Source organism: Uloborus diversus, chromosome 4 (genome assembly GCF_026930045.1).
Source record: "Uloborus diversus isolate 005 chromosome 4, Udiv.v.3.1, whole genome shotgun sequence".
Taxonomy (NCBI): domain Eukaryota; kingdom Metazoa; phylum Arthropoda; class Arachnida; order Araneae; family Uloboridae; genus Uloborus; species Uloborus diversus.
Genome location: NC_072734.1, coordinates 156,780,743 through 156,808,434, shown reverse-complemented (window position 1 = coordinate 156,808,434; position 27,692 = coordinate 156,780,743). Strand labels below are relative to the sequence as shown.

The 27,692-nt window shown below is 33.9% G+C and overlaps 2 protein-coding genes across 2 annotated transcripts in view; both read right to left on the bottom strand.

Annotated features, from left to right (window-relative positions):
- Nucleotides 1–585: 585 nt before the first annotated feature.
- Nucleotides 586–10,712, bottom strand: LOC129221350 (glutathione S-transferase 2-like). Its single transcript, XM_054855821.1, has 5 exons — nucleotides 10,497–10,712; nucleotides 8,898–8,956; nucleotides 5,441–5,579; nucleotides 3,137–3,301; nucleotides 586–979 (listed from the first exon to the last, which is right to left on the bottom strand). Exons 1-5 carry the CDS (start codon nucleotides 10,635–10,637, stop codon nucleotides 833–835), a joined length of 651 nt encoding a protein of 216 aa, XP_054711796.1. The 5' UTR covers nucleotides 10,638–10,712; the 3' UTR covers nucleotides 586–832.
- Nucleotides 10,713–15,544: 4,832 nt separating this feature from the next.
- Nucleotides 15,545–27,692, bottom strand: part of LOC129220940 (uncharacterized) — a 33,966-nt gene continuing 21,818 nt past the window's right edge. Inside the window, exons 8-11 of the mRNA XM_054855375.1 lie at nucleotides 25,988–26,046; nucleotides 23,213–23,354; nucleotides 21,039–21,203; nucleotides 15,545–15,770 (exon numbers count right to left, since the gene is read on the bottom strand). Coding sequence (XP_054711350.1) covers nucleotides 15,633–15,770; nucleotides 21,039–21,203; nucleotides 23,213–23,354; nucleotides 25,988–26,046 — 504 coding nt within the window. The 3' untranslated portion in view covers nucleotides 15,545–15,632. The remainder of the gene's footprint in view (nucleotides 15,771–21,038; nucleotides 21,204–23,212; nucleotides 23,355–25,987; nucleotides 26,047–27,692) is intronic.

Genomic DNA, 27,692 nt, shown 5'->3' with positions numbered 1-27,692 from the left:
TTGAAAAAACTAATTAAATTTAAATAAAAAAATATTTTTTTTTCATATTTATGTTATGATTTTGCTTATTAAATAAATGATGAATCAGTTCAAAAAATTTCAAAACTCTAAAGTACATAATAAAACAAATTTCAAAATGTGTCCCGGACCCCCTTAAGTAAAATAAGATTTTCCACGTTTGGACTTCTTAAGAGTAAGTGATTTGATAAAGGTCATCTAAAAGACTTAGAAAATGTCATAAAAAGATTTTTTCTAAAAAACAGGTTATGTTCCCTTTTGATAAATTACTCCTCAAATATATTCTGCTTAAATCTAAGAATTTTTGGGAATAGTAGTACAAAATGGGGCTCATCAAGTAATTTATTACCTCTTTTTAGTTTCGCAATTCAGTGTCATAGTGAATATATACCAGGAAGAGATATTTTGTGATATAAATAAATCGATAGTATTATTCGGTAATGTGGGTTAGTTCATATCTGGATGAACTTCTAGTCTGATTCTAATCCTAATTATAACTGAATTGGAACAGAACTAGATTTAACTGAACTGGATTTAACACTGAATCCAAAAAATGAATCACAGAAAAACTTTTAAATATTAAAAGAAACTTTTATTCTTCATATTTTTTTTTCATGCGTCCTGAAAGCTTAGAATTACACCAATTCAGAATTATTTACACGCTTTTATTCAGAATTTGAGACAGTTTCAATTTAAACAAAAGTACTTCAAAATTTTTGCAGGCTCATGATAATATAAAAGTTTGATCTTTTAATGAAATAATGCTTTACAGCACATTGTACTTAAAAAATAACAGTTCTACTCCAGTAAGTATTTATGAAATTAGTTTCTTATTTTTAAAATATTCTTTGCATTTCTGGACTGGTACTTCATTTATTTCATGGAAATTTGGAATCTCTTTCTTCAGTTTCTGCATCCATGCTGTTATTCTTGGATATCCACTCAAATCGATGTTAAGTATCTGAATGAAAACCAGAAACGATTAGTATCACCGCACAAGTGAATACATTAAATTAAAATAAAAGGAAAGAAAAATAAAGTAAAGTATGATTTTCTTATTAAAGTAGAAAAAAATATTTTTATAACGCTTTTTAGACTTTTACAGGTTAGTCAGCCTCTTCTATTTAGTTAGGTGACACCAGACATGCTGGTCAGGACGTAGGAAGAGGTTGATACTGTGTCGATGTGGGCCGCATCACTAACAGGGCATATATTCAAACAAAGTTCTAAAAATACTGATTAATTAACCTTCAAGTACAAATATACATAGCATCAACCTAATTTCATGATTGAATTAAAAAACAAAATAGCTTCAAAACCTCGGAGGTATTTTATTAACGTTCTGTTCTTACGTGACTTAACTTACTAATTAAACAAAGATATTTCAGAAGTCATGTTATACACTGCTTTCTTTTAATCTTCGAGAAGTAATCTGTCTGGCACTTACATTTTTTTCTCAGCTACTAAGTTTTTATAATTTTTGTCAGTCTGTACATTTACTTTTCTAAGCAGTCCTTTTTTATAAGGACGTTTTTGATGAATTTGATTGATGAAACGCGTTGAGCCTCTTGGTATGCCTGTTCAATATTCTAAGAATTCAGTTTCATATACAATGTACGAACTTCAAAGACAAGCTCCAAAAACAAGAGGTAGTGTGCATGCATTAACTTCACAAACATTCGTCGTTATAAACAGGTTCCAAGCACTGAAATCGATTTCTATAGATTCTGCAAACAGTGCTATCTACACATTTTAGATGTAGTCTAAACGCGCTAAGTTCAATATCTATTGTTTCTATAAACATTCTACTTAATTATTTTAGATGTACTTCAAAATTTGAGAGTGAATTTCTATAGACTCAACCAGATCCTTATTTAAACAAGGACAAGTGGGACATTTACCCTGAGGCCCTCGAATTATTATGCCTCAAATCCTTTTATAAAAAGCAGTTTAGGGCTGTATTTGACTACTACTTTACAGTTTGAATTTTCTTCTAAATATGAACATATCTACCATGCCTCTCATTGTTATTTGTCACATGAGTTCGGAATTGTTTCTTTTTACTTATACTAACATTGCTATACTTTTAAGATCTTTCATTTCTCTATATTTTGATGAATACATTTGTGTATTTTACACCCTATTTCATTAAGCGTATTGCACGACGTCAAGGTTTCAACTAAACGCGCGCCAAAAACTTGGAATTATAAAGCAGGATTGTGCAAAATTACAGAGGTTTAGGGGGTAACATGTAGGATTTTTAAAAACATGTATAAAAAAGTTCATAGAATTACTTAGAAAAAGTTTTGAAAGACTAAGCGTGCAAGTTCTTATCTCGAGTGTGCATTAAATTTTAATACGATGATACTATTTTTTAAGTAGCACTTGAAATTTTTCTTTTTGTTACAATGTAAAATAATTTTAGGGTATAGCAGGGGCAATATTACAGTTCAAGATGCCTTGGATACCTCCAATGTTTTCTTTGCCCAAGGCTCCCTGAAGATTTGGAGCCAAAATTAGGCCTTCGACTACCTCCACTAAGTTCTATCCATACGTACGCTGATTAAATGAAAAGACTTTTCTTTAAAAAATGTTTTTTCCTAGATTCTATGCACAGTCAAGATAATCTTGATCAAGTTTCTCCAAAAGTTAGAATTAATTTTGTTACATTCTGTAAAATGCGCATGGAATGTAATAAAATTGATTGTAACTTTCGGAGAAGCTTGATAAAGTTTATTTTACTGAGCACTGAGCAAGAAGTTTCGCTTGTGATTAACGTTCAACACGCAAAAATTTTAAGCAAAATAAAAATTATTCCGATAAATTGCCGAGTTTATGCACGCAGTGCCATTTTCTGGTGTAGTTAGAGGCTTAGAAATAACTTCCAAATTTAGTTAAAACGTCTTTATTATCACACTCTCGAATTAAAGTAAAACAAAAATATTTACACAACATGTTAAACTGACAAAATCATCGAACCACCTACACGGGGATGCAGTCAATTGCTTTAAGACCTTCTTAAACTACGGAAATTTGCATACGGTTAAGAAAATCAAACAGTTAATACATTATGACAGAAGAGAATTAAATTCCAAAAAAAAAAAAAAAGTTTATATACCTTGAGGTGTTCAATATTCGCGGCGAAGGAGAAATCAGCAAGAGTGATATGATCTGCAGCAGCATAAGACGTTTTGCCCAAAAATTCCTCAAAGAAGGTCAATTGTTTCTTGAGGGCTTCAAGGAGTTCCTGACTTGGGAGTGTTCCCTTTTGCCACAGTGGCATCTAATTATCATTTTGAGAAAAATACACATTGTTATCTTATAAAAAAAACAACATTGCAGTTTAATATTCTAAGTAATGAAATAAAAAAGATCTGAGATATATGAAATATTCATTGAGCTAGTATTTATTTATATTCAGTAAATTACCGCCCATTAGCCAGGGCTAAAGCAGAAATACATGAAATACACCACCAGCTCAGTCATTTCCAGCCGAGGACTGCAGTTTCGTGCGTATTAACACCCATCTTTCCTATGCCGGGCTGATAAGTGCTAATAAGCACGAAACTGCAATCCTCGGCTGAAAATGACTGAGCTGGTGGTGTATTTCATGTAGTATTTATTTAGTTATCTACCAGAGATCAATGAAATTTGTTTGCAAAGAAAATAGTAAATCTAGGCCGTATTATTACGAAAAATGAAAAGATTTTTAATTTCCTGTACAAAGACCCAGTCAAGTTATTTAGTCGAGAAAATATCCTCCGCTCTGTTTTCCTAATAATTTCAACGACAGCTTTCAGAGCTCAGTCGATGTTTTTAAATTCCAGAATACATTTTCAGATGTTACAAAGATACGTCGCAAATTTCGATTGAATTTTCTGATAATGGAAGTAGCATCAGAATTTTGGATTCCTCAATACGAAGTTGTTTTCGTGTTTCTGGTAACATCGGTAAATATTTTTATGATCGGAATTTAGTTCCAAAAATTTGAATATATTATTGAATTTTGAAATTTTGGATGTTTTATTTCAAAGCACCTTCTAAGATATTGTCCTTTTACACTATTAAAAAAGGTTATATAACAGGCAGTGAATTGAGAAAAATTACAAAATATAGAAAGGATATTGTTAACGTGAAAGTTTTACTTGTAAAATATTTTCAAAATGTGAATGGTGATTGCGAGACTGATTACATTGAAAATATAATCAGAGCATCGGTTGAAGAGCATCGGTAGAAGAGCATCGGTAGATGACTTCGTGCTCGAATTGTATTTTCATTAAAGGGGTTAATGAATTAAGAAGTCCCAGACGTAACACGTAAAGAGTCTTGTAAATGGGAAACCCTTACCACAGTGGAACCTATACCGAGGCGCCTGGAGGAAGGGCCGATACTGTTGCCCGCTTTTGTCTCACTACCGGACACTAATTCTTGAGAGTTTACCTTTACTGGCTTGTCCTGGATGTCAAAGAGGTCATGCTAGGATAGAATGCTATTACCTAAAACACTGCTCTTCCCTAAATCATCATCCAGCTGACGACGTCATCAGTCGATACTGTGAGACTCGACGTGGCCAAGAAGCGAAGAACGGGTGTTAGATAAAGAAAAGTATATAATAATAATGAGACGACTTCGGACTGTAAGAACAGCAAAAATAATCATGTCACTCTGATTTGACAGTGCGAAAGCTGAATTATTGGAAGCAATGTGTGGTTGGAACAGCAAAAATAATCATATCGCTCTGGTTTGCGAGTGCGAAAATTTAATTACTGGAAGCAATGCGTGGACCAGCTCTGCTGAAAAGATGCTTGACCTTTGGCGAGTTCATTTGTATTTGAAGGGTTGTTGTAAGAGGTAAAGTTTTAGTTTAGCGCAGCTCACATAATCGCTATCGGCTGCACAAACCGGCTTTCCTCATCCGCATTTTAACAAATGGAATTGTTTAAGTCTCAGCATTTCAGACGTCAACGTATAAGAAGCAGGCTAGGCTAAGTTAAAACCAGAGGGATGATATTTTCGCCACTGCTCTTCTCGTTTCGAATTCAACTCAAAACTTAATTCAAAATTAACATAAGTCGAATTTTCACCCCCTTTTAACGCCTAAACTACATTTTTGTAACAAATTGTTGTGAAAAAGAAAAAAAACTGCTGCTTTTTTTTTAAACGTTTTTCGAAACATTTGTCTTTTAAATCAACTAAAAATGTTCGTTACCGAACGTCTAAACAGCGGAACGAAAATTATTGGAAAGGATTTTGAGGGAAATTTCTCAGAGACTTTCATCGGGAACATAAAACACAAAATACCAACTCTTCTTTCATCGTGAACATAAACCACAAAATAATAATACTTTTCTCTCAAAAATGAACTGGCATAATTAACAATTTGATGTTAGACATTTTTCTGGAAATATTGAGAAATACTAACCATCATGTCTCTTAGAACTGCAAACAAACTAGTGTCTAAATAAAGCATCCTGTCGATAACTGCTCTTTTCTTTGGGTCTTCAGGATAAATAGGGTTGTTTGGGGCATATTTATTCACAAGATAAGTTGCAATAGCACGGCTGAAATAAAGAGAATTCTTTTTTTAGAAAACATATTAAATTTTAAGTAGAGATGCTCACATAATAATTACTAGTTTTAGGAGAATACTCGAATAAATACACATGAATACGTTTCTCTTTTTCAATGAAAAAGAGGGATCTTCACATCAGTTGCGGCGGGAAAGAGATGCTGTTGCTCTTACTGAACAGTATTTATATGACTTTGAAACCAGCAATTCTTTTATCATTGAGGCGAGGTTGATCAAAACAAGCCAAAATTTTCTTCGGAAAGGGGGAGGGGGTTGCCATCCTTCGAAATATTTGCGTTTTTGTTGTAAAAGAAATTCAAATTAAATGCAAATTGCTCTCATGCCACTATTTCTTTTGTGAGTCCCCCCCCCCCAAAAAAAAACTCTCAAAGTAAGTTCACCCACATTTTTTTTTCAACTACAGCACTGCGTTCAGCAGTGGTTCCAAAGCGTTATTACCTGTGCCTCCCTTTGTATCATATAAAAATTTCATGCCCCCCTCCGTTAGTTTTGCATATTTGTTTTTCCTAATGAGGCTGCATTCGAAAGACTGCCTTTTGCAGGCCTGGAGCGTTCCCCGGAGTTAGCATCCATTCGTTTATGCAGCACCACTATCCGCGGATGATTTTACCACGAGAACTTTGGCGCTCAGTTTCCTTATTGGATGGAGGCACCTGGGCTCTATTTGATGCGAAATGATTCTAGGAATTTAATTTTGTCAAGAAAACTCTAAGCCCAACGAGTGCTTCACAGGAATATTTTACATGCCGCATAATCATGCGACACTCAACTTTTTGTATCTTGAAAATCCAACGACTGGACCCAGGAACTTGCTCCTTTGGGCGTAAGAGACCAGCGTCTAACCGCTACACCACTCTGTCGGTCTATTTTCCAAATATTCTGAGTTAATTCAGTTGGTGTTTCAGTTTATTTCATCGGTTAAGGGAAAACGCCATATTTCATACAAAGTACTTTTAACGCACCAGAACATATTTAGTTTTCATTACATTGTAATATGAGTGTTGATAGTTTTTCTAGATTTAACAGATCGTACGAAACTGCAAAACAAAAAACAAAAAACACATTTTAAATACAACATTAGCGACATATTGATACAATATTAATGCGATGGGTTAGCTTGTTTTTGCTGTATGCGAATACATATTAGCTAATATTGGTATACAGATTATCATACTAGGATAGGCTATATTACTTCAAACCAACTTTCGTATGTGCCCCAGGCCTTCTGTAATGAAATTAATTTCGTTCAGGGGAACTTTGATCCCCATTTTATTTTCTAAAACGCCCCACTCATATTATTAGTGTTATTGCATCTGTTCTCTATTGGCATAAAACTGGAGGAAAACACCTCAGGTATTGTATAGTTATTCAAAATTAAGAAACAATAATCACAAAACAAATGCAAACCAATTATGAACCTGGAACAAGGGTATACTGCTTATTAGAGTAACTTTGAATCACGTGGGAAATGTGATGTAAAATACATCATTTTTATAGAGGTCATAAACTTGAGCCAGAAAAGTAAAATTTCTAGATATTTAGAGGCTCTGCAGTTTCATGCATAACACCAAAAGTTTTCTATAATTTGCTAGTTTGTGTAAAATATTAAATGTAGGACAAGAAATTTCAACAGCTCTCAAATTAGCACACAATCAGGGGTAAACATAGAATTTTGGAGAACAATAACAATATTAATAATAAAGATAATAGTAATCGGTAGGATTAGTAGTGGCACGAATTTATAGCTCACTATTTCAGTGAAAAATTACAACTCAACTAGCATGAACGGGGTTGTTATTGAACGCAGGTCATTTTTTTGTTTTGGAAGTTTTGCTGAGAAATCTATGTTAAAAGGGTTTTTTTGTGTATAGCTTTACGAATGCAATAACATAACGATTGGGAGAAACTCGAAATCCAAATATAATGTACTAATGGTACCCGCATGGCTTTGCCCGAAGTAGAAAATCAAAAGGTCATTTGGTTCGCTTGTATATTTACAAATAATGGATGATGAATTTCTCCCCAATTGGCTATGTTTATTCGCTCTTCCCATGTTACGGTTCCACGTCATGATAATTTTGTAATCTACTCGTTCGTCTTATGATAATTTTGCTCCAGGTAATGTTCTCAAAATTGAAATAGAAAAAGAATAAATTCGAATTTTCGAAAAATCGCTTCGAGGTGCACACTAACTAACTTTGCACCAAATTTCATGATGTCTAGGCGCAATGCGTGTCACAGAGATACGGACAGAAATCCAGACAGGCTTTCAACTTTATTATTAGTAGAGAAGAAGAGGTGCTGCAGTCCGTGTCTAATGGCTACTGATATATTTTTTTTTTTTTTTTACATATCCAGTAACTTATATCCCGCTTTTAAGCAGGGTGAATGACAGTAACTTTTCTTGTTTTAGTGAGATTCCCCATTTGCATTGTTTTGAAATGATTTGTTTAAGTCTTGTGTATACTTATTTCAATGGCTCTAGGGGGTTTATCTCGAAAGAGATGAGAATGGAATGTTGAATCTGCTTGGCTAATTTCTCAAGTCATCGCAAGGTGGCGTAATCAAGTTCTAGAACTGCAAATAGCATAATGGGGTGGTTTCCTTCGGTCAAAAGTACTACTTTTAGTCATTGAAATGAACAGAATGAGCAAAAAACAAAAAATAACATGGACCCAGAAAAATTTTTCATTTTCCCAACAGTTTCTTTTAAATTAATTTTTTAAAATGTCCGATTTTTCAAACAAAGCGTGGACTTGATGACGCCACAAATGATGCACTTTTCCGCATCTTTCTACTGCTTTTCCACGTTATGATAAGCAAGCAGAGAATTACAATTGCGCTCTACGCTTGCTACCAACCATATCGTTGCCAATACACGTGAGTAAAGATGCGAGTTAAATATTTTGCACTATGAATGGCAACACTGAATGGCATTTTATCATTTGTGATGTCATCGGCAAGAAATGTAAACAATAAAAACGCTCCTATTTAAGTAATTTTTTAAAAATATTAAACATAAAATTTTTTTTCGAAAAATGGTCAGATCGTATGTTTTTAAGCTTGCTCTTTCAGAAAAAAATACTTTTAAAATTTTGAAAACGATCGCATTGTTTGCTCTTGCCAAATGGACTTACTTACTTACAGATATTATCAAAGCATATTTTACCGCAAATGTGCTTTTTATTTTAACAAATGCAAAGCGAAATAACCGCCAGTAAGGTAATGTTTCTATTTGTTACTATAAAACTTATACCATAAACTTCAAAGCATAAAAATACATTTTTACCTTTCCGTTAAATAGAATCCATCGTCATTTATAACTGGAACTGTATGTTGAGGGTTTATCTAAAAAGTATAACAAAGAGGTAAAAACTTTTACTAAATTAATTATAGTTATAGCAGAAAACACGTTATAGGCGGAAAATCTGATACGGTCAACGAAGGATAAATACAAGGGTAACTTATATAAGGTAACTTATATTAACTTTATAGAGGAACTTTAGAATGTTCATTACAGTTAAAAACCAAAGTGTGCTTCAAATAATGGATTTTAATCAATTTGTTATGAACTAAAACCGACAGACTTACATCTCCACAGCTTACCTTACTATCATTTAAAAAAAAAAAGTCAATGTATATATAAATTTTAAATTAATTTTTATGTACTTTTGATTTTTTTTTCCTGTTTTTTGCGTTATTTTTATACTACATAAGGCTTTTTTTTTTCATGTCTTCTTTCATTTTCTTTTACAGGGAAATGGCCTAAAATAGTTGTGAGATCATATTTATGTATGTAGAAATGTTTCAGAAAGACAACTTTACCCAAGATACTCTATATCAGAAAATACGTGAGCGCAACCAAAAAATTAAGTTTAGCATTTACAGAGTTCATATATCGGTTAAATTGATGATGAATTCGATGCAAAAAAGGAGATTCGAACTTGGTCATATTTGATATGGTTAAAACTTTATTTCCAACAACGTTTTGCGGTAAACTAGGGAGTGGAAGTATTTAAAATGTTCTCCTCACTCAAAGGCACTTATTTTGCTTCATACTGGGTTTTGCTTTCTTTTCCACTTTTCATTTAATCATTTTGTATGCAAATTAAAAACTTAGGAGCCAACGGAAACATAAAATTTCTTTTGTTTTAGAAGCCACTCTCTAAGCGTAATACTACTTTACCGGCGCTGAAAAATGAGCAAAAATTCTTCAAAAAAGCCCAAGAATTCATAAAAAGTGTGAATTTAAGAGGTATTATATCTAACAATTGAACAGAAGAGCGCCTGCCTTTTTTTTTTGAGGAGTCATTAAAAAATATACTATCTAATAGTCGCATAAGGAGATGATGTCCACATCAGATATTTCCTTTCAACGTTTCAGCATGTAGCGAAAATAGTAATACTATTCTTACTTTTTCGGAAATAATTTTGTCTTCTGATTTTTGTTGACAGGTGGAATTTTTCAGCTTTACAGGAGTGGCCAAAAATGTAGACTTTTTTTTTTTGGAAATAAATTAATTTTATATGTTTATAGGAAATGTTAGGTTTTACAAAATGAATCGCTGGCAGATATTATCATTTGATTATTTCTTTAGAACAAAAACAGTAATAATCGGTCAGGAACGTTAGACATTGCAAACGAATTCATAACTGTGTTTGTTTTTTAGATTAAAATTATAACTTTGTTTGTATAACAAATGTTTGAATTTTGTTTTAAATAATGAGTTCAGTTTTAAATCTTCTTTAGAATAAATAGAGGTGTTTGTATTTGGTAAAACAACGTTTTCTAAAAGCATACAAAATTAAAAAGCCCAAACTTACAAACGTATCCACAACTTTGGACACCACTGTGTAATATATTTCGATTTTTCAAAGCGAAACTTACTTTTAAGAATTCCGGTTTTAAATGTTCTCCAGTAAATAGATCCAGGTGTTTGTCGTTCAGTTTTATCCGCAGGTGCTGTGCTGTGAAAATCACCGTTCGGCAAGGTGGGCTTTCCGGAATTTGGTAAAAGTCGATCGTCATGATGTCAGCTGTAACAGCAAAAGTACCAGTCACTTCGAGTACAAATCTCAAAGTGGCATTTCAAGGAAGTTAATCTCTCGTACTCCCTCCGATTGATAATAACAGGTTCAAGGTTAAAGGACGTGTAACAGAGAGCTTTGAAACAATTTACTTATTATGGAGATATCAAAAATGATATCTGTGACAGTGGAGATATGTAAGGGAGATTTAATTTTTTTTTTCTTTCGAGAACAGTTTGCTTTGACACACCGAGGCAAAAAAAAAAAAAAAAAAAAGAGAGCTTACAAAATGCTTCTTACCCTTTCTTTCTAAATCTTACGTTACACTAGCCCCTGAATTAAATTATAACCACCGTTTTGCCCCATATTACAATACTTATTGGACATAGCCCGTTATTTTTAGACCATTTTTTAAAGAAATTGTTCAATTGAAATAATCATTGATTTATGAGTTTTAATATTTATTCACGCAATTTTGTAAGTGATTTTTGAGATTAATAATCGACCAACTACAATTGTAGAACTAGCAAAAGATTTGAACCATTATGAGTTACCATGAGCTTGGGTTTTCTTCGCCGGATCTAAATAATTTTATAAGGCTTACGTCAAGGACGGATCCAGGAAGTTTTCAAGGAGGGGGCGGTTGATTTTTTAACTGACCTCTTATCATTTATCTTGTTTATGCCGGGGAAAGACTCATGGTATTTTTATCTAGAACAACTGAAATGCAGAGAGCCAAGGAGATCCCAAAATTATTCCTGTATTTTTCTGTTGAAAGAAGTATTCTAAAATTGCATTTTAGAATACTTCTAAAATGCAATTTTAGAATACTTTCTTGTTTACTTCTTTCTCTTTATAGGGCTGTTTCCTTCAGTGAAAAGTACTACTTTTAGCACTGATATTGATAGAAAAGCAAAAATAAATAAATAAATAAATAAAAAATATATAAATAGAAATAAAATAAATAAAAATAAATAAATAAAATGGGCCTAGAAAGTACAGGGTGTTTCAAAAAAAATGACCTGATGTCAAAAAATCATAACTATTCAGATTTTAATCCATTTCATTCAATAAAGGTATTGTTGGAAAGGAGAAAATCTCGAGTTTCACGGAGTTGCCGACAAGTAGCGCCAACTCTCTTTCTTCACCTGCCATTTAAGACTTTGTGAAAATGGCGATTGCACGACAAAAATTGTATCGTGTTCTACATTTCGCGAAGTGCGAGTCCGTAACAACTGTTCAGTGTGATTTTCGTCGAGAATACCCTAATGCTGAACCTCCTGCCCCAAAGAGCATTGGAAGATGGTATACACAATGCAAAGGCCTGAATTGTTTGTGTAAGCAGTCGATGCAGACATGCTTGCATACGTTTGGGACAAATTTGACTATCGTGTAGACATATACTTGTGTGCAAAAATTAAGGACGAAGTCGAAAAATTAGCATATCAGCTGAACGAAGCGGCAGAGCGGACAGAAAGACCAATCAGGAGATGAAGTAAGGTGATGTACAGTTAGCACGTGCGCAGATATGCAGGCAGACGTAATGGGGGACTGTCTGAGTAGTGCAAAGCATGTTGTCGGTGTAAGATCAGTATTGCTGGCAAAGAGATTACACGCCGTATAGCAGTTAAAATCACACAGAGTTGCTGCCTCAGCGAGAAATGGCGAATAATCAATCTGTTAGACGACATCTGGATGCTTTTACCCGAGGTCGAATCATTGGGAAGTTGGAGGAAGGCCGCAGTGTGACAAGTTTGGTTGCAGAGTTCGGAATTGCTCACAGCATCGTTTCACGACTTTGGAGACAATTTCAAACTACAGGAACAGCTATCCGGGGGTTCAATAGCATTCGTCCACGAGGAACCACACCCGCAGATGACCGGTATATTGTCTTATAGGCCAGAAGAAACAGGCCGCAGACAGCGGGAGAAATCGCTAGACACACGACACAGGCGACTGGACGACCGATATCGCGTTTTACCGTGGCCAGAAGACTGCACGGTGGTGGTCTGTTTGCACGACGCCCTATACGGTGTGTACCTATAACGCCTGCCCATCGGAGAAGACGTTCTCTGTGGTGCCGGGAACACCGGAATTGGAGAGACAATGAATGGGGACGAGTACTCTTTACAGATGAGAGCATATTCAGTCTGAGTAGCGATTCTCATCGCATACTCTTCTGGAGAGAGCGGGGAAGCCGCAATCATCCCTCGAACATCATTGAAAGGGACAGGTATGGAGGTCGCGGTGTTCTCGTTTGGGGAGGCATCATGCTTGGTAGTCGTACAGACCTTCACATCTTCGACGCAGGTTTTCAGTCGACGGGACCCGTTATTGTAACGAGATTCTTCTTCCATATGTGCGTCTTTTTAGAGGCGCTATGGGTCCGCAGTTCCTTTTCATGGACGACAATGCACCATGTCATCGCACAGTAGCTGCCGAACAGCTCTTAGAGAGTGAGGATATTGAACGTATGGATTGGCCGGCACGATCTCCGGATCTCAATCTCATCGAGCATGTATGAGATTTTCTAGGCAGACGCTTGGCAGCTCGTATCTTACCACCAGTAACGATTCGGGAGCTTCGATTGACGCTGCAAGACGAATGGGCAGCAATGCCTCAACAACTCATTGACACCCTCATTCTCAGCATGGGCAGACGCTGTGAAACCTGCCTAGCAGTCGGGGGGAGATCATATCCCCTACTAAAGACTGGATGTTTCTTGCTAGACACCCATCACAGGGATGTTTCGGCCTTCAGTCGCATTGCGCTCCATGCTACTTTTTCAATAAAGCTTCTTTTTACCTCTCTGATTTCTCTTTTAGTAAGTGCTTACATAACACATGTCCTTACGTATTGGGGATCTTACGGTATTAAATGTGTTGATTTGGAAAGCTTTTGTACAAAGTTATATTGAAAAAACCGTCTCGTCCTTAATTTTTGCACACTAGTATATCGTGCATCTAAAGGTGGAAATATTGTGCCCCTTTAATTTTGTATGTAAAAAAACTTTATTATTATCTATATAATATAAAATTAATCTGAAGTGTCTATTTTTAATAGTTTTCATAATATACGCATTACAAATCGAGTCATTCTTTTTGAAACACCCTGTACTTCTATTTTTCGAACAGTTATTTTTTAATTATTTTTTTGAAATGTCCGATTTTTCAAACAAGTCACGGTCATTATTACTTCACAAATGATGTATTTTGGCGCACTCCACTGGCGCTGAGTGATTACGCTTGTTATCTACCGCATTTCCAAGTTACGGGCTATCATAATTTAGAAGCGAATTAAATATTGCGCTCTACGCTAATGGCAACAGTGAATGGCTGCTCATCATTTGTGATGTCATGCGCAGAAGCGAAAAAAATAAAATTGAGTTTGCGAACCGATTTAAATATTTTTTGAAAAAATAGTAAACTTCGTCAAATTATTTTGAAAATGGTCAAATCCTATGTTTTTAAGCATGCTCTTTCAGAAAAAAAAAAATACATTTAAAATTTCGGAAACGACCCTATTTTGAAAAAAATTCATGGGAATGTTTCGAAACAACCTCCCCCTAAGATCATCGAAGGTCGGCTAAAATTGCGCTTTTTGGAACTTCGGTTTCGAAAAGTTACCAGAGTCATTGAACCCATTCTTTCTCCTAACATTTTCCGAGATTTCTACAATCGCGTATTCATGACTTAAATTTTGCAAAATACCAGGCGGGGGGGGGGGGGGGGGGGTTCAAACTTCCTCTTCTAACATCGCCAAAGATAATCTTAAACTGAGTTTTTGAAACTTCAACCCCGAAAAGTTTCTGGAAGGGAGATTCGAAGCCTGTTCATTTGCTTAACGTCATCAAAAATAAGCCTACACTTGCATTTTAGGACTTCAATTTGAAAATACTGGCGGTACAGGGTCCCTTAAAGGAAAAGCGATCGCTCCTATCCGTCCTTACTCAACGTTGAGTTTTTCGAAAAATCCAATTGACAGTCCAGATCGGTTCCTGTATATATAGGGATCCGATATCCCAAGAAAGTTTATAAAACGAGCTGCAGTGTGCATCACATGACTTCCTTTTACTCCAATTTAATGTCATTTTCTCATTATTGGCAGTTTTAATATGATTCAATAGTTTAATCTCTAAATATCACCAACAATGGCCAAATTGAAACCAGATTAAAAAAAAAATAAAAATAAAAAAAATCGCCAAATTTGTCGCCAAGTTGGCGACAAAACTTGATTGGACAAAACTTCCAACCAAAAAAGAAGGTGCATAACTAGACCCCACTAGGAGTGTACGTACCAAATTTCAACTTTCTAGGACATTCCGTTCTTGTGAGTTATGCGACATACATACGCACGTACATACAGACGTCACGAGAAAACTCGTTGTAATTACTCGGGGATCGTCAAACTGGATATTTCGGGTGTCTGTACGTTCCTAGGCACATATCCACTTGTGGTCGGGTGGAAAAAAAAAAAAAAAACTCAACATTCATTTGGGGGTGAGCAAAATGGAAATTAAAGCCGATATTTGGGTGAAAATTTTTTCTCGAATATACAATACTTTCTTTTTTGTAAAAGGAAGTAAAAAGGACACAGCAGAATTTTATAAGGAGAAAAAAACAAAATAGAATAGGTACATTAGTGCTTAGATACTTGTTTATTTTCTATAGTGTGACTGATAAGTGGAATTCTTGGTCCAATAGCTTAGTTGCAGGGGATTGCGAACTTTTCTGATTCACTGCAAGCTTTCAAGAATTACGATTTTCTCAATTCACCCCAGTCTTTTTATATTATATATGCGTACGTAATATATATTGATACCGTGGACACTTCTCGGAACCCCTCGTCACTCTCTGCGGCACCCACTTTGGGAACCCCTTACATTTACAACACATAAAAGAATAACTTCAAAAGAAATTTTATTTATTGCATGAAAGTTAAGAGTTTAATGAATTACATTTGTTTGTTTCGTTGTCGGCATTCTTTTCATTTTTCTTTATGTCTTCTTTTTCTTTTCTTCCATAAATTTCTCAATTGGTGCGATATTTATTTCATGGTAATTTGGAATTTCTTTTTCTAATTTCTGCATCCATGCTGTAATTCTTGGGTATTCAGACAAACTGATGTTCATAATCTAAAGAAAATAAAAAAGTATTGACTTGTAGATAGAAAAAAAAAGAAGAACCTGAGGACTACAATTTACCGTTCTTGTGACAGTGGTCCTGTAACCAATTAAAGCAGAAAAATCCATGTGAAAGCCTTCCTTTTCGAAGATTGCTCATTGATTTGATCGAAATTGAAGGATTGCGCATTGAATAGTCTGAAGGTGCCGGCTGGTGGCGTGATGGTTAGGCGCTGGCCTTCTACGCCTAGGGACCCAGGTTCTGACCGGGAGGCCAGTCGGTGGATTTTCGAGATGCAGAAAATTTCCAACGCCCATGTCGTATGATTATGCGGCATGTAAAAGATCCCTTGGGGTATTCGTTTGGTTTAGAAGTCCTTCGGCTAAATTAAATTCCTAGTGCAATTTCGCATCAAATGAAAGCCCAGGTGCCTCCATCTGGTGGAAACTGGGCGTCAAAAACATTACTATGTCATGCATCAGCGCCTTAATGGTGACACGAAAGACATTGTTGGAGAGCTCACTAGGTCAGGTTATGGCTCAGACGCCTCTTGAGGTGTATCTCTTGTACAGCTCCATTGGAAAGAAAAAAAAAATAGTCAGAAGGTAGAGAACCTAGCACACTCTCCCTGATTCTTTTATTTTCCAGCATTTACTGTTTTAGTTAAACGTATTTGAGCAGTGTATTCTAGAAGGCTGTTTAAACCGTTGCTTTAAAATATGTCTTCCTGAATCGCACCCATAAACATAACTGTCTAAAATACAAAAAGTAGCGCAAGAGGGCTCTGATTTTCATATCTGGAACTCCGCGAAAAGACATTTGAAAAGGGAAAAAAAAGGAAAAATCAGCCACAAGATGTTGGAATAAAGTACTTTCAAGCATCAAAAAAAAAAAAAAAAAAAAAAAAAAAAAAAAAAAAAAAAAGAAAAGAAAAGAAAAAAGAAAAAAAAAAAGAACGTGTTGTGTGTACACATGATCTCACGCTGATTTTAGGGTTCTGTTTAGAGTTCTGACAAAACAAATTCAACGCATATCTGAAAAAAAAGCAGAGAATTCAAATTTTATTCATTAGCATTTTTTATTCAAAAATAAATCAAAATTAGTGTTTCTCTGAAATAAAGTTTCTGAAAAATGCTGAAACTTTGCTACTGCCTTTTTACACGCTCACGCGATTTTTTTCTGCATTCGAACCGATAGTTTCTGTACTGGAGAATGAAGGTTTTCAAAAGAAATCACAATATAAAAGGACTATCGTTTATCATTATAGAGACGTAACTGGTAGGAATAACTGAATACTTCATATAATATACTATTTTTAAAAATTCAGAAACACTTTTCTCAAGTGGAAATGTCTTTCCCAGGGCACACAAACATTCATATTTAATTACAACTAGAACATCACTCGACAAGGTATGACGGGTGAAAATATCTTCTGCATTTGAACGAAGCCATTGCCTGTTTGGTGATATTTTGATAGTTAAAATTTTAACCCTTACTACAGTGGATTAACCCCAAACTCCAGTAGATAGCGTTCATTGTTGACCACTCTTTCGTTTCTTCATTTTCCTAAAATGAAAGTCTCACCAGTAAAACACTTAAATAACTGGATCCAGTTCAGCCTTGTCAAAAAAAGCATTTCACTGTATGTCAAACGTGACCAAAAAATACTATCAAATTATGATGCCGTGGAGAGAGTTTCATTATGACGTCAAGAGCGTTACTCGATCATTCGCTATTATGTTTATGAGGATACGCACAATGCTATTTTTTAAATATTACTTTTATTTTTCCACCAAAACTGTCTGCCTGAGATTGAGGTTTGTGAATATGATAGCAAAAGGTGAGCGTATACTGCCGGCAGATGATACAGGCAGTCAAATAGGAGCTCTTCTATAAACCAAAATAATTTCCTGTGTGTGTTGTCTTTAATGAGAGTATTAATTTTTTTTTTTTTTTTTTGTTGAACACTCTCTGTTGTTCATTGGTAGAATAAAGACACCATAAACGAAGAACATTCCTTGATAGAATTGGAAAAGAAGGACACTTTGTAGACTATCTTAGAAAAGATGATCTGTCATCAGACCACTGTCAAGTTTCGAACAAAGTAAAGGTAAGTTAATTACTAACTTTTTTTTTTACAAGAAACATGTGAATGCAAGTTTTTTAATGTGTTAAAATTCCTTGTTACAAGTAGATTAATACGTGGGGCCATTTTTAAAGATTATTTCTTAGCTTACTTTCTCTGGCAATTTCCGTTGATTCCGCTTTTCAATTGTTGACAAAAACCATTTCTGCATAGCATAAAATGAAGTCTCCAAAAAAGCGTCTGTGTGTTTGAACTCGCAAAACTCGAGAACTACCCGGCCGACTTCGCTGAAATTTCCACAATTTGTACCTTTAAATTCTGAAAAGGTTTGCAGACCAGTTCGAAAACAATTCGATGAATAGTTCTCTTTTTATTCCAATTCAGACCCAATTTTCACATAAATTCCTGGATATGGGGGTGAAAATTACTAGCACATATATTAATATTATATATCATTGGAATGAGCAGAATTCTCCGCGTTCTACGCAATTTGTTTCAATGATCTAACTTAATTACGGCGGAAGATCGACTTTGTTTAGACTTAACTGAAATTTAGGCACTTCTTTCTTCATTTAATTTATCAATAAAAAGTGAAGGAATTGTCCCACAATTTTCTTTTTTGACACCATTGGAAAGAGCTGCTTTTCTTTACTACAGATCTAACTGGACCTACGGTCGAAAGTTTAACCCTCTATTTTCATTAGAAAAAAAGTTACAAGTGAATTAAATGAAGTTCAAAAATCTGTTCTCTATTCAAGTTTTTAACCATTTTATTTTGCGTTTCCACGGTAACACTTGTTGAATCCATTGTTTATTTCCATCTTTCTCATTTTCAATTCTTAAACTCATTTTATTTCGTTTTCATGGTTATGCTTTTTGAATCCATCTTTTTCATTTTATTTTAATTTCTTAAAAGTATTTTAATATCTGTCGTCATTGTTTGGAGGGGACATTTTGCATTTTTTTTCTTTTATTCATGCCTGATTGTTAAATATACGTCACTTGACACAATTTTTATTTTCAAAGTAGACTGGGCAACGCAGATAGTGAAGTATAAAAGAAATTAAAAATTTTTATTTTAAAATACAATACCCAAATTCATTTTAAGGCTGAACTTATGCAAGCATAGATTTGTAGTTCGGGCATTTAAACTTTTTAAATGATGCATGTTTTTGAGGCTTTCTTTGACTCAAACCACGTAATCAGCTGAAAGCGTTCTTAAAAGCTTAATTTTTTTCCCACTCTATATACTTGTTCAAAACTGTTTTTAAGCTCGAGCATACAAACTTGCAATGTTTCGAGAAGATTAGCGGTAAATATGAAATTTTTGCCTCAGAGTAACTGTAAGACAGATAATATCAGGAATAACACTAAGATAGCCTATACTGTTGCTCTGAGGCGACGAAATATTCTCCCGTTTTGCGCAATACATTTATATTGACCTAATAGTGAATAACTTTTTTTTCTAAAAAAGGTAATAAGTAAACAAGTTTTAAATTTCAACATGAATTTCTAAATGAATTAAACTTTAAACGAAAATGTAAAAAATGTTTTATTTTTTTAATTTAAAGACTATTTAAATAAGCTTGGTTTGCACTTAAAACATAACAACGAATAACTATATGATATTCTGATTACAACACTCGAAAATTGCAGTTCATCTTCCAGTTAGTTCTTCTACTTAGGCTAATTCTAAAGACGGTTATAAAATTTCAATTAACATTTTAAAAAATGAAATAGGCGTTATACAGTTTTGTACGAACAGTTTTTACTATTCTGCCTACATTTATTCTTCTCTTAATTTTTAATTTAAATTTTATTGGCTGTTATAGAACTAACCTAAATACTAGAAAATCGCTCGTCTTGGTATGACGGGTGAAAATCCCTCACTCCAGAGGATTAACCCTAAACTCCAGTAGGTAGCATTCATTGTTGACCACTTTTTCGTTTCTTTATTCTCCTAAAATAAAAGTCTCACCAGTAAAACGGTTAAATGACTGAATCCAGTTCAGCCTTGTCAAAATAAAGCATTTCCCTGCATGTGAAGCATTACCAAAAAAAATATTATCAAAAGATCATGCCGTGGCACGAGTTTCATTGTTGGTGACGTCAGGAGCGTTACTCGATCATTTGTTATCTTTACTAATAATAATGCTGAAAGTCACTCTGTCCGGATGTCTGGATCTCTGTGACGCGCATAGCGCCTAGACCGTTCGTCCGATTTTCATGAAATTTGGCACAAAGTTAGTTTGTTGCATGAGGGTGTGCACCTCGAAGCGATTTTTCGAAAATTCGATGTGGTTCTTTTTCTCTTCTAATTATAAGAACAAAATTATCATAAGATGGACGAATAAATTACGAAATTATCATAACGTGAAACCGTAACATGGGCACAAGCCAATTGGCGAGATACGAAATTATCATAACGTGGAACTGTAACATGGGTACAAGCCAATTGGCGAGAAAATTCACCATACATTATTTACAAAATTACCATAACCTGGAACCGTAACATGGGCACAAGCCAATTGGCGAGATACGAAATTATCATAACGTGGAACCGTAACATGGGTACATGCCAACTGGCGAGAAAATTCACCATACATTATTTGTAAATATACAGGCGAACCAAAAGACCTTTTAATTTTTCTATTACGGGTAAAGTCGTGCGGGTACCATTATATAAGAGGATACAGATTAAAAGATTAGCTGCAATTTTTGATTGTTGCACATATCATATCATTCAAAATCATATACTTAATACTTTTTAGTGCGAACCAAGCTCATAGCAGTGATTATAAAAGCACATTTTCAATATTTTATTGATGTTTTTATTTACTTGTTAATTTATTGTGTCACATCAAAGGATTAGGTTGTAATGAATTTCAAAAACTAAGAATAAAATTGAACTGCTTGTTGTTCCTATATTGTAATCGAACTCTACTTTTCTTTGCTTTGATAAGGATTAAATATGTTTAGTTTGAGCAATAAGGCATACGAAATCCGAATAGATTCAGATATATACTAATAAGTAACGCGTTAATAATTCCACTTTCAATTAAGTATGTACATATATCTTCATTTATGTGTCATTATTTTTTCAAGATACCAAGACATTTAGTTTTGGAAAGAGCTAGAAGCACACACACGCAGACACACATACACACACACGCAACACACAATTTCTCCTTACCGCTGCAAACGAAAGGCTAGCAACCAAAGAAAAGTCGGCAATCGTAATATAATTTGTAGCAGCGTAAGTAGTTTTCCCCAAAAACTCTTCAAATAAACTTAGAGCTTTTTTGAATGCTTCCAATTTCTCCGGATCTGCAGGTTCACCTCTAAGCAGGGGTGGAATCTGGAAAAGAAAAAACATAAAATTTCAAGCAGATTCAATTTTTCATAATGTTTCTTGTATGCTTTAAACATAATTATGTTTCTTGATATTTACTGAAAAATGCTTGAAGCAGAATAATTAGCGGCAAATAATAATAGTTTATAATATAATACCGTTTCTCTAAAAAAAAATGAAATAATTAAATTCTATGATGATAACTTAATCCTTTTGAAATATTAGTACTTCTTCTTTCCATTATTTTACGAACTGCCCGAGTATTTATTATTATTGCATATGAGGTATTAGTAATTTTCTAAAGCAAGTCAATAACCTTAGGCGAGTCAAGTTCTGATTGTAACGCTGTTAGATACTGTTGCAAATTCCAACAAGGGTGGGATGTGTTCCCTAGATTAATACAATACTTGCAGGACGACAACTTTTACGGAATACTTCTATTCATCTATAGATTTAAAGCCAGATTTTATGTAACCAGTTTGCAATTTAACAGTTAAGTTAAATTGCAGTTTTCAGCTTGCATTGTTATAGGTTGCAGACCCGTGCTTCCATCTGAGTCAGTAAGAGTAATTTAGGTCAAAGTTTTAAGTTTTTGAAAATAAAAATACTCCTATTCAATACTTTCGAAGTATTGAATAGTAAAGTCACTTTGCTTTTATTATAAACAGTCTCAATGGCTTGCATAAAGCATTAATGTTTCATGATGATATCGTTTTTGGTTAATTTTTAATACCTTTTTGCATTAGGATTTTATTACTTCCCAGTTGACGAAAGAAAATAAAATGTTTAATGTAATATATCGAATCATTATTTTATATCGTATCAATATTTGTGATGTTTGATTTAAACTTCTGGTTTGGCAACACCTGCACGAATTCAGTTAAGCCTGCGTTCTTGTATATAAAGGTTTGTTCTTTTTATCTTGTGTTCGTCAGTGTTCTGTTCATGAAGTAATTTTCAGATAGAGATTCTAACTTACGCAGTATTGCGTTATTATTCCACAAGCTATTATACATGTGTTTAATAATTCTTTAAAGAATGCAGATAACTTCTTGAAACAACATATACCTATAAATCACACATAAATACGAAAAAATGTGAATTTTTAAGCCAATACCTCAATCGAGTCATTATATTAATCATGAGTCATTTGGCATTAAAAAAAGGCACTTGATTGCCGACAGAAATGAAAACTTGAACAATTACGTGTGTATTTTCTGAATCGTCAGGAAATATTTTTAAGTGAATTTATTCATCATTATAAACTACTGTTACAAAAGTTACTTTACAATTTTCATGCAATGCACTATTGTACATGAAAAATAATGCGTATTATTTTAGATGCCAAAATTGCAATCTATTGCTTAAAACGTAAATTTGTAAATACAAGAAATATGAAATGAAAAAAATTAGTATTCTTTGAAATAAACACCAAAAAACCTGTGAATTTTCATCCACAATTTCAACAATTCTTCCACTACCATCATTATTATCATTGTATTCCAAAACTGATACTACCGGTTTATGGTAGCTAAAATAGGGAACAAACAATTTTGATTCGACTTTTTAAAAATATCTTGTAAAGACTGCACCAATTGTAGTTTTAAATCTCGTTGTAGAAAGATTGCAATCTTTGGACATCGTTAAATCAAGTTCTCTATTCAAAACAGAGTCCCGAACTCGCAATCTCCGTGACCACAGTTCAGCATCTTAGCCATTCAGCCAACCAGAAGCTCACTAAAAGATACCCAACGCGCTTAAAGAAGTTTTCACTTCAAAACGCGCGCATGCGCTGCATTCCTGGTATCAGTAACAGTGTCACGAGTTCAATTGTTTTTTTTTTTTTTTTTTTCCATCTCAAAAAATGTTCAACTCCCCAAAAGAAGTTTTCACTTCAAAAAAAAAAAAAAAAAAAAAAATCTACCAAATAACTCACTGAATCTTTTTTTTTTTTTTTTATTTACAAAAATGTATATAATAATGTTCAAAATATTTATGCCCTTTAGAATACAAACCATGTAGTCCAATTCTGCTTTATACAGAGTTCCCATGTCAAAATAAAGCATTCGATCGATCTTTGCTCTCTCCTGCGGATCCTTAGGGTAGATTGCGTTTCCTGGAGAATATTGGTTCACTAGATAGGCCAAAATTGCTCGGCTAATTAAAGAAAAAAACGTATTGGTGTTTGTTTCCATGCAAAGGTATATTCTTGTTTAACATAAAATACAAAAATTTTTATGTGTTACTCTAACTGGTTTTCGTTTAGAAAACCAGTCGGAATATACAAAATATTTCTACATTAATAAGAAATTAAAAGTAAATATTTAGTCTACATAAATAAATATGCTTTATTTATAGCTTAAAATATGCTTTTAAAGTGATATGCAGGGACAGATATAGGTAATGTTTTTGTTTGGAAAGAAGAACTAGTGACTTCTTTCATCCAATTTAGGGTCGGAGTCGTGATAATCAGGACATAATTAGCCCAACTCAATTGAATGGATCTCTAGAAGAAGGGCATTACAGTGAAAGAAGGGCATATGTTGAACTTGATCTTCATTAATATCTAGTTCTTCCTGTAAATTTTTTTATTTGTAGCAGATGCCTTTCTTCTAGGGACTCATTCAATCGTAATACCAACGGTCTGATTACTGTAGAGGCATTTGGCGTCGTAGCAATTTCATATTATTTTATTATCATTACATACATTTTACTGTGCTCGAAAGTGAATCGCCTTACAATGCACAGATAGCAGAAATCAGAATTAAATTTACATCAAAAAAAGGAGGTAACCCCAATGGATGATATCTTAGCAATAGGGCCCAAATTTTAAAGACCTCGTAATAAATAAAAACGTTTCTCCATCAGACATTGAGAAGTTACGCTTGTACTGAATACGAATTTAAATTTTTATTACTTATTTGTTACTCAGTTGCAATACTTTAATTAATTAATTATTACGTTTGCTTGTCATTTAAGAAAACGATCATTTATCTTAAAAAAGAATTGTTTAATTCGTGAAAATACCATAAACAGAGATGAATGAAAGCCCCTGAGGCCACATGTGCGTACTATATGGCAGGGGTAGGGGTTCTCCAACCTATTTTACTCAAGGGCAACATTGCATAAAGGCGAGGCGGGCCCGCAATCCAACATTATTTCAGAATGAATATCGCTGCTAACAAAATCGCGTGGAATTTGAAGAAAAAAAAAACATACAAAAACATACTCTATGCACGTGTACAATTTTACACCCTGGTTAGTTGCTCCCCCTCCCCCCCCCCCCCCAAAAAAGGAGATATAGACGAGAATGAGCGTTGTGTGGTATAAATCACAAAGCACTGCGTTTCATATCTCGGTAAATATTGGTCGTACTAATGCCAAAGTTTTGGTATTCGAACTATCTTTTTATGCTTGTGATTTCTATAAATATAATTTAGAAGGGGCCATATAAAAAGTAATGTTTCGTATTTTCGCACTAAATTTGTTTTTATTTTAACATTTTAATATCTTAACTCTGCATTTTATTTTGCATTCTTGGACTAACGGTTGAGAAAATAGAGATCTTGTACGTTTAACGAGGATTGTGTAATTGTTCCGAGAGTATCAGTGTGATAAATGTTTGGTGTTAGATTTAATGGAGATTTATGAAGACACCAAAAGATAAGGGTTTGATGAATGAGTGCTGGTTTATTGTCACAATAAAAATATTATGTGCCATGATCAAAAAAAATATAGTGGTGTGTACATAAATTATAGCCATTACTAGAATAAATACTGTTTGACCTTGCTGATCAGCAAAAAGATTAAAATGATAATTTACATATCAAAATTAAAATATAATGAGCATTCAAAAATTATTATACTACATTTTAGCTTTAAACTATTGCAGCACAGGTGATCTATTTACAGATGATATTGAATGTTACAAAAATAAATCAAACATACAACCTCTAATGTCCAGACGCACGTGGATCGACGACACTTTCACTTTTCTAACTCAAAGTGCTATTTTCACAAGAAAAACACACAAATCGCCCCGCACACGATTTGGTGAAAGGTTGTTGATTTTCTTTTTGTGCGTTTTGTTACTGGATAGTTAAATACTTTCCCGATGCATGAGGATCTCCATTCGTGAGCATTGTGCTCATTGGATGCACGTGAGCCGGCAAGGAAACTTTGACAGTTCTTTCTATCTTTCCATAAGGCGTCTGCAAAAATCAGGCGATCAAATCAGGGATCCGGATCTCCACATAAAGATTACTAAGCAGCATCGGCGGTTGTTGAGGTATATTTGTAACACTTCCAAAAATTCTCTTTTACACCATTGCAGCTGAGACAGTTCCACACAAGTTGTGTGCGTGACCCCCGAACACTAAAAAGTGCCGGGGAGTCGATGAGACTTCTTAACAAAACTACATTCTTGTATAAAATTCCACGAACTACTGAAGAGTCGGAAAAACTGAGACCATGCCGGAATCTCACAATTAACTGTGCGGTTGCAGTTACAGATGGTCGAAACCGCGAGGTAGAAAAAGCAGCTTGGTGCGATAAGAGTTATCACATGCGTGGAGGATGAAAATGCAGTTGGGGACAGGTGTGGCAAATCATGATTGTCACACAGTGCCTTTCCTGGACCCAACGAGAAAGCAGAAAATTAAGTGCAACATCTCACCATATAACTCCAAACTACTTATGCTGCAAATTCTTTAATCATTCTACGTTTATTCATTTATATTTAGAATTTAGTTTTTAGTTAGGAAATATAATTTTAAAAAATAACAAATTACCTTTCCCACAAGTAAAATCCATTATCATCGATTGTTGGAACTGTGTGCTGAGGATTCATCTAAAATATTAATGAAAAATCTTAATTAAAACTCTTACTGGTTTTTAAAAGGTGTTAATTTGAACAGGAGTGTATTACCTTTCTGAATATATCCCAACGTGCATATGTTTTAATTAAAAACTGATACGCTTTTTTATTTATAAAAGCATTTTAAAGTTAAGCTGTATTCACAAAAAAAGCAAAAAAAAAAAAAAAAAAAAAACTCATTTACAATTTTATCAGCAGTTATTGTGTGTTATAGTGATTAAAAGCAGAGTTTAGAAACTTTTTCAATCAAAAGATAGTATAGTCTTTAATGCTGAAATTTGAAAAAAAAAAAAAAAAAAAAACTTTTACTACACTAAATTACTTTACTTGCATTTTTGCTGAACTTGAATGTTATATTTTGGGCATACACCCAATATTTTCATCATGAACTAAAGTTTTACTTTCATATTTGTTGAAATAAGCGGAAGTAATCGATAAATTTATTTGTATATAAGTTTTGTTTCACTTACTTTCAGAAATTCAGGCTTCATGTGTTCTACACTCAAATCCATGTATTTCAGTTATTTTATATGTGCAGAAGATTTCACTTAGCGAAAGTTTGTTGACGAAGCACTGCGCTGTATATGCACAAACTGGGAAAACTTTCTCATGAATAATTTGTTTAGAAGAGACAATTTTCTTAATCTTTCTCAAATTTCTCACTTGTCTATTTTCAATCTTAATCAGATCACTTCGTGCTAAACGCACCAATATTCTAGTATATCATTAGTTTCGTTAAATTGGAATCCTGTACTTCATTTCATTGAACGCAAATATAAGGGTCGTTGTCAAAAAATGTTACAATTACAAAATTCGAAACTAACATGTAAATATGTTTTTTTTTTTCTTCTCCTTGTAATAACTCTTAGCTAAAACTTTTATAAATTGCATTTCTTAAAACTTGTACACTACATAATTAAATAGCTAAATTTAAGTAATAACTTATTAAAAAGGACAATTTCCACTTTGTTACAACTCATTATTTATATAAATATTTTTGAAAAAAAAAATCATGCATGACAGTGGATAATAATTGTTTCTAGACATCCAATAATCTTCAAATGAATAAAATAAGACTAACTTTTTATTATAATACTCCAACTCCGTTACGAAACTAAGGTGCGATGGTGAACAAATACTCTTTACATAGTGTCTACTCATTCTGTTCATTCTATTTAGATCTCTTATTATATTTATTTTCTATCTTAGGTGACTACTATTATATCCCAAAGGGCTAAAATTTGTGAACTGATTTCATTCTCAGTATATTAATAGTTAACGAGCTGATGTGTGCATCACATGACTTCCTTTTACTCCAATTTAATGTCATTTCCCCATTATTGGCAATTTTAAAGTGATTCATAAGTTTACTCTCTAAACATTACCAACAATGGCCAAATTAAAACCAGATTTAAAATTTAAAAAAAATCCGCCAAGTTTGTAGCCAAGTTGGCGACCAAAAGACTGGCGATATATCGCCAAGTGTCCGCCAAATTATAACACTACTTTAGTTTACATCGAAATTAACAATGATTCCCCCCCCCCAAAAGGGGAAAAAACCCCTTTAGAAACACCCGAATGCAATCAAAAGGGGAGGAACACAACTAGACCGCACTAGG

Bases quoted from the DNA above. Each gene is read 5' to 3' on its own strand.
- LOC129221350 (XM_054855821.1), bottom strand. From the start codon at position 10,637: ATGACGATCGACTTTTACCAAATTCCGGAAAGCCCACCTTGCCGAACG. The intron at 8,957-10,496 runs GTAAGTTTCGCT...TATACTTTTTAG, and splicing joins TAAAACCGGAATTCTTAAAA to ATAAACCCTCAACATACAGT. The intron at 980-3,136 runs GTATATAAACTT...GTTTTCATTCAG, and splicing joins CGAATATTGAACACCTCAAG to ATACTTAACATCGATTTGAG.